We start from the raw sequence: 7,865 nt of genomic DNA on the forward strand, positions 1-7,865 counted from the left end.
GGTAGGTCCATTGAGAAATATAAAAAGCCATCCAACCATGTGACTCTTGGGATACTACCCATGTGATTCTAACTCCCCACTAGCCCTCTTATAACCACTTCTTGATATGACATCTTTTAATGACCAAATCCCATAACTCATTAGCGTAAGCTAATACTAGTAATGCTAGAGAATATTCATACCCAACCTAATGCCAAAATGCTAGAGGGTATTCACACCATTCAACACCTCTCTTGCCTTTTATTTAATTGGGGGTGTACTATCTCCTATCAATGCCAAGTACACCATGAAAAATCTATGAATAAGTGGCTGCTAGAAGGTACAATGCAAGACATTTGAGTCATACAATATAATCATATAGAACCACATAAAACTAATGGTAGACACAAGAGATGGTGGGAAGATGATTTCCACCAATTCGATGAAGAATCCACAGGCATATGTTAATAAAGAATCTCGTCCATGGGCACTAAGTGTGCTACCATTTGTGTCGGTGAAGCCTCATCTCCGAAAGTCTGTCTCTGAGAGTCCGAGAAGTTCTCTTCTGCCCCAGATATCCACAAAGTGAGTCCTTCCTTGGGTCTTGAAATTACAACACCCAACAAGTAACTGCATTCTAAATATCATTACATCATTTTCTTATGCTTTTTAATATTTTTATTTTGGTTTATATTATATTTTCCTTGGACTTCAGAGGTGACTCGGTAGAGACCTCGTTGGGCCTTTCCTCCGAACGTCATGCCTTCTCTCTCGGACTTCATGGTAGAGACCTCATCGGGCCTCTCCCCCGGCCCTCATGCCTCATTCTTTTTAATGTTTTCCATTAACACAATATTTCAAGACAACACACAACAATTGATGTATTTGAGACCTCATCGGGCCTCTCCCCCGACCCTCATGCCTCATTCTTTTTAATGTTTTCCATTAACACAATATTTCAAGACAACACACAACAATTGATGTATTTGCAATTTGGCCAATTAATCACCATATATGTCCATTAGATCGTCCACCCTGAGTTTCCACAAAGGTGAAGAATGCATTCCATGTACTCCATGTAGTAGGCATAGAAAAAGTAATTGAATGTGAGGATAGTCCCTTTGTATTGGAAGGAGTTGTTCCAACAATCTACCGATAGCTTCAGAGAATCCCAAAGGCCATGTCAAATGAAGATTAGAATTTTCTCTCTACTACAGGCCAAGAAATTGGGAAACATCTTTGATGGATTTCGTATCAAGTGCAAGGAACACTCTGGGGGGGTGTCTTTTGGTGGGGTAAAACAGCAGAGCCTCGACTGTCTCCACATATGCATCAATATTGGAGAGATCTCCATGCTCTAATAGAGCACAGGACGCTTGGATACTTTATAGCGGGTGTGGTGTGATGATGGTCTGAGCATGTGGTCTTTTGATGCCCTGTGATGCACCTCGATGGAGCCATAGACCTAGAAGACATGGTGAAATAAAGACATGGGAGGACTCTCAGCGCTATGGCCCCTATCTAGAAGAGCAAAATGCAAGCAGTAACAAACAGCAGAGTAGGAAGCCATCATGGACAAGAGCCTTTTTAAGCACGAGTTGCAAGCCAGTCAGGATTTCCATGGGTTCACCAAGTCCTGGACCCAAAGAAGATGGCTTCACAACAAGCCATTTTTAAGCACGAGTTGCAAGCCAGTCTGGATTTCCATGGGTTCACCAAGTCCTGGACCCAAAGAAGATGGCTTCACAACAAGCCATCTTTTCGATAAGAAGAAGAACACTTCACACAGCAAGGTAGAAAAGAGCTACCTTTGCTCACTCGAAAGGTGTAGATACACATTAACTCACTATAATTAAGAAAATTAAGAAAATTAAGAAAGAATCAAGAAATGCTTAAGGATTAGGCATTTGACTTCTAATCAAGGGCTTGTGGGCAAGGAGAAGATCAAAGCTTCTCGTCCCATCATGATCACCAAAGTGTTAGCATAGCCTTGCTAACATGGGGAAAAACACATGCTCCTACACAAATAGCCATGGAGTACACATGTACACATGAGCATGGAGTAAGAGACATGGATCAAGAACAAGATAAAAGATACAAGATAAAATATCGTAGTGTATTCCATTTTATCATATTGTGTATCCAATTTGCATACAAGAGGGGCTTTGTATATCCATCCAACCATGTGACTCTTGGGATACCCATGTGACTATTAGGCTCCCATAACCTCCAATAAGATCCTAACTCCCCACTAACCTCTTGTAACCACTTCTTGATATGACATCTTTTAATGACCAAATCCCATAACTCATTAACCTAAGCTACTTCTTGATATGACATCTTTTAATGACCAAATCCCACAACTCATTAACCTAAGCTAGTACTAGTAATGCTAGGGGGTGTTCATACCCAAGCTAATGTCAAAATGCTAGGAGGTGTTCACACCAGTCATCAACAAGACATAGTGATGCTAGTAATGCATCTTCAGACTCCCGACGGTGACCAAATTCAGAGAACTATGCAAGCTACTCTTAGAGCTTAGGAGGAAAAGAAGATTAGCTGTAAAGCTTTTACTTTTTAAAATTTAATGAAAATAAATATGCTCGCATAATACTTGCTTGGCTTAGTCAACTTGATGATTATTTTTCGAGAGAAGTCATATTCCTCCTATTAGTCTCGTGCTTTGCAATTCAATTATTTGGATGTAGAAATATTTCTTTGTACATATGCACATGGTGGATTAATACCTGCATTGTCCACCAATAGTTGTACTTATAAAGTCTATTATTCTACCTTTCCAATGCTTTCCTTAGTCCCCTTTGTCATTTGTCTCAATTTTGAAAAAACCCTAATTGTTGGGATACATTCACACCCATTCAAACTTCTTAGATGTACCATTAATCCATCTTTCCTCATCATCGCTTTTATTTTGGAACTCGATATTATGTACAGAACTTATAATCTTTCGTCTTTCTGGTATCTACACGTGTAAAAGGAAACAATTTAGAGCTTGTTTTCTATCTTTGATACATACAATGGATATTACACTAAAAATAAGACTAAGACTCAAAGAATATGTAGAATGTAAAATGTGTTACCTTATAGCTCTTTAAAAAAGATATTCATAGATAAAGCAAATCCTTAAACGTGTGGCAACAACCACACAAAGATAAATACCATGGAAGAGTATAGAAAAAGTAGAACCCATAAACCCCAAAAAACCTAAAGATTGCTTATTACCAACTCTATAAAAACTTAGACTGCTTATTACCAACTCTATAAAAACTTAAGACTGATTATTACCTACTCTATAAAAACCTAAAGACTTATTATTACCTATCTTCGAAAATTCTCCAAACATCATATAAGATTAACCTCCAAATCTAAAGTCTAAACTTAATTAAAAACCTAACCTGATTTATACCTACTCTGAAAAACTTCGGAGTACCCAAACTTTTAAACACCAAAATTTCAAAATAGAAAGCTACACTATAACACGTATTATCAGTAACTTCAAACCAAAAAAAACCAATCAAAACATCAACAAGGAACAATAAAACCTACAATATAGCACGTATTATTAGTAACTTCGAACCTAAAAAACTAATCAAATAATAACATAAACATCAACAAGGTGTAATAAAGAATTAGAATCATAAAGACTAAAAGGCAAGTAGACTAAGTAACATATCTAGAAATGTTTTCCTAACAAAAGATGGAGAATGTTGATGAGTGGGAAAAAAGGAGAGAGGAGAGATAGGTAAATGAAAAAAGAGAAGATATGGAAAGACGAGAAACAAAAAGTACGAAAGTGAAAAAACCTTGAATTATGATTAAATCAGCTTGTAAGAAGTACAAGGTACATCCGTCACTTTACAAAATTTTTCATGTAAACCTCTCAATATTTTATTTGAGAAACTTTACCTTGTCAATGTTAGCGAGAGAAGATTCAAAAAGATCTATGTTACATGGATCTTGAATCCTAGCTCTCTCATTAGCTTGACCATTCTTTTTTTCATACTTTCTTATAAGGCCCTTTTTGAGTCCAAATTTTACCTAATGCCTCATCACATATCATACGAAGATACTTGGTTTTGGCAATGTAGTTCTACATGGTCTCATGTTCCTCTTGCTTGAGGTGGTATAGGGCTCCATCTAGCTTCACTAGGTGAGAATCCCATAGCAAACAAGTACGAGAGTTCAACAATTGGCTTTACTAGCCACCCCATTTAATGGCCTCAAGAGGCACCCTCCACCTTCACACAACACCCTCTTTGTCAAACAGAGGCTACGACACCCCAGCCAGTCATCCCAAATAACACTCTCATTAGTCCACCCCTACCCTGGACACATCCACCATCACACAATTGTGCAGCTTTTTGTTAGATGGAGGTTACAAGGTTAGACAGAGGTCAGCTTGTGACGAACCAGGCCGTAGGCCCATTTAGGTTGATTACACACAAACAGGCTGTCACCAAATCTGTTTTAACTAGCCAATGTGCAGCTTCAGTTGCTGCACCACTTGGTCACTCCCTCCTTAACAAATAGATTCATGCTGACAAGGATGCCACAGTGTCCAAGAATGAAAAGAGGGTAAAAACCTCTATTAGGGGACTGCAATCTCTATCGTCTGCTTAGGCCAAAGTGGGCATTGAGATCAAAATGGTAAGTGTTTTACAAGATTGCTAAGCCTTGCCTTCGCAACAATGGGGCACTTGAATTTCAACGAATCAGCTTCAAGTCAAGCTATATACTCCAGTAACTTTGCAGGCATTGCATACAGAAAAGACAAGTTTATGCATTGCACCCACAGATCTTTCATGATTTTGCCAACTGAAGTGGTGCCTAAACTCAAAGTTCACTGAGCTATGGGGGCAGGCAGGGAAAGGCACTCTGGCAGCATGAAAATAACGACCCTTGTGGACCACCTGACATGGGTGCAGGATGAGGCCACCTGAAGGTCGTTTTCCCTTGATATGACGGTTCACTTTTTGTGAGACAAAACTTTGTGTGTACTTTGCCATGGTGTGAGTATCTTAGCACCCTTGCGGCTATAAAAGCACACATTGAATCAGACTCTCTCTCTCTCTCTCTCTCTCACACACACACACACATGAGGCTCTCGGCAGTAAAAAGCAAGGTTGAAACTGAAAGTTGAGAATGGTATAAAAGTACAACAATGTCAACACTGGCCGTAAACTGACTTGGAAAGGTTGAGTGAAAACTAAAGACATGAAGAAAGACACAATGGAGAGACCACCCCTCCTAGATATACACTTCTCAAAAACACTGGATCAAGGTCTCCTTGATGACTTCACAGCCACAAATATGGCCTTAAATAGGAGTCAAAGACACCTTCCTTTTCTGGTTGGAAAGTTTACAAAATAAGGTCTACATTGACACTTTCTTGGCCTCTGAGGAGGCTTTCTGTCGCTTTAGCCATGCCTTCTGGTTCTCTGTCAACACTGCAGAGCTTGAAAGTTGCGTATCTGCCGAAGAGACACCAGACTGACCAGCAGCCGTAAGCTCGGCTGGGAGAGCAGCCGCTGAGTTGGTGAATACATTGAGGACTAAAAATGCAAGTATGGGAGAGAGATCAATGGTTCCTCCTAAAGGTGGGATTATACCCCGGAAAATATTGAGGTATGGATCACAGATTGTGCTGCACAAAAGGAGGGTGTCATCATTATCACGCACACATGCATACATACATACATATGTAATACACACATGTATGTGTGTGTATGATCACAAGCATAATTCACTTTTCACTATATTGAGGAGTAGAGTGTACCTCAGAGGGTTCACTATAACTTGTGGAGGCTCCGGAAACCAAGTTAAGATGAGCCTCACAACCAATAAAGTGTTGTAAATGTTGAGAAAGTTGAGAACCCCGTTGGACACCACCATTGCTGCAACAGAATCACTTGGAAGAACGGCTGCAAAATTGTATGCAGCTAGTGCATGGTGTCTCCTTGTATGATACCTCACCTGCATAACAGCAATTTTTATTCAGATGGACATAAAATTGAAAATTTTGAAACAAGTTTTCAACATACATGATGCCCCCCTTAGGAACCAAGTTTTCAACATACATGATGCCCCCCCTTAGGAACCAGTAGAAGAGAGCATTAGATTTTCCTCAAGGAGAAGGAAAATGATGTATTTGTTTTCATTCTTGTAGATGACGGAAGTTAAACAGCTTTGATGGATGGACCGCCATTCCTGGATGAGTGAGGATGGAGATAGCATTACCGTGTAGGGTTTGGACTCATCTCCGAGCTCCATGGATGGCACAATCCAGCTGAAGATCAGGGCCAGGCATTCATCCAAGCGCATACGTACACACAAACTACACACATGTATGCTTTGGAAACATAAACACATGCATACCATGCATCCCTGGATGAGTGAGGATGGAGATAGCATTACCATGTAGGGGAAAAACTTTGGACTCATCTCCAAGCTCCATGGATGGCACAATCCAGCTAAAGATCAGGGACAGGCATTCATACACGCGCACATGCTTACATACACACTACGCACATGCATGCTTGGAAACATCCATACATACATACAGACTGTCCCAGCTAGATTGAAATGGATTTGAAGTAAAATGAAGGACAGTAGATGTAAACATGCATGCATCGTTCGGCACATAATACATGTATATCATATATTTCTGGAGAAAAGTAGCATATACTGCTATAAGACTGATAAACATATCTTTTTTCTTCAAATAAATACATTCTTTTTTTTAAGAAAACCAGGTCACCATGGTTTACTTTTGTCTCAGAGTGCCCCAGTTATTCAGAAAATGTACACACACTTACATGACATTGCCACTGAATGAATAAAGACTACGTGGCATAGCCATTATGATAAATGAATAATACGGTATTACTTAATTAATTAATTAATTGGATATGGCAGATGGACACAGATAAACCCAAACAATGCAAAGGAAATTGCAGAAAAATTTTTGCAAGCAAATTGCCCACATTGCAAATTACAGGACCAAAAGACACAATATGTGTTTGATGGTGATCTATGCCCAAATTATCTACTGAATACAGAGCCCATTTTATTGAGAAAAAAAAATTGATTAACACCAACCTGTGGAGGGCGTGAGGTGAGAAGCTGAGGGGGAAGGAGGCGAGATAAGTGACGGTTCTGCCCCAAAGCTTCGTGGAAGCTGCAGAGAAAAGATTGTTTGCAGTAGGCTAAGGCATTGGAGAGGAAAGTGTGGAGATGGGTTAAAGTGCACAAGCACCCATCAAGCTCTTTGAGGTGCGGAAGCTTTGGAAGAAGGGTGGGAAGGGCAGGGAGAACACAACAGAAGGGAGGTTGGTTGGGGGACACTTTCTTCCTGACTATCTCCATGGGCGCCATAGCCACAAAGACAAAGATCCCTGAAGGAATCTCAGTTCAAAGATAAGGTGACTCGTGAGTACCGACCTACCTAGCGACCTAGTGTGGACATCGGGGTGCCTTTTGGGCATGGAGGACGTCTGCTCGGACTAGGGTCTGCATCTCTCTTTGTTAAACTAGTCCATGGCTTTAACCCACGAGTTTCTCCCTCCCCTTGTCCTCGGGCTCTGTCTTCCTCTTTTGTGTAGACATCCCTACTCAAAACCCCCACTCTTATGTCTTTCAGAGAGAATATTACCTCAATATACTGATTCCCCTAAGTCCAATGATTCTTCATAAAGAAAAATCACATTGCCTCCCCTAAGTCCAATGACAGCCACATTTCTTGATAAAGAAAAATCACCCCCCCCCCCCTTCTCCTGACTCTCTCTGCTCTTAAAATAACCACAAGCCCTTTTGATGGCCATGAGAAAAAGATTGAGTGCCCACTTCTCCACTTTCTCCACAAAAACAAA

At 40.3% G+C, this 7,865-nt stretch overlaps 1 protein-coding gene across 2 annotated transcripts; it reads right to left on the minus strand.

Annotated features, from left to right (window-relative positions):
- Positions 1-5,104: 5,104 nt before the first annotated feature.
- Positions 5,105-7,606, minus strand: LOC147614164 (uncharacterized). 2 transcript variants are annotated; one of them, XM_086780702.1, is made up of 4 exons: positions 7,096-7,594; positions 6,235-6,261; positions 5,774-5,970; positions 5,105-5,641 (listed from the first exon to the last, which is right to left on the minus strand). In XM_086780702.1, the coding sequence occupies exons 1-4, from the start codon at positions 7,369-7,371 to the stop codon at positions 5,371-5,373; spliced, it is 771 nt and encodes a 256-aa protein (XP_086636828.1). In that variant the 5' UTR covers positions 7,372-7,594; the 3' UTR covers positions 5,105-5,370. The 2 variants fall into 2 exon arrangements, with proteins under 2 accessions (XP_086636828.1, XP_086636829.1); XM_086780703.1 differs by lacking the exon at positions 6,235-6,261 and having other exon boundaries at positions 7,096-7,606.
- Between the last annotated feature and the right edge of the window lie 259 nt (positions 7,607-7,865).

Source organism: Cibotium barometz, chromosome 42, assembly GCF_041138505.1.
Source record: "Cibotium barometz isolate CiBa-2024 chromosome 42, ASM4113850v1, whole genome shotgun sequence".
In the NCBI taxonomy this organism is placed as follows: domain Eukaryota; kingdom Viridiplantae; phylum Streptophyta; class Polypodiopsida; order Cyatheales; family Cibotiaceae; genus Cibotium; species Cibotium barometz.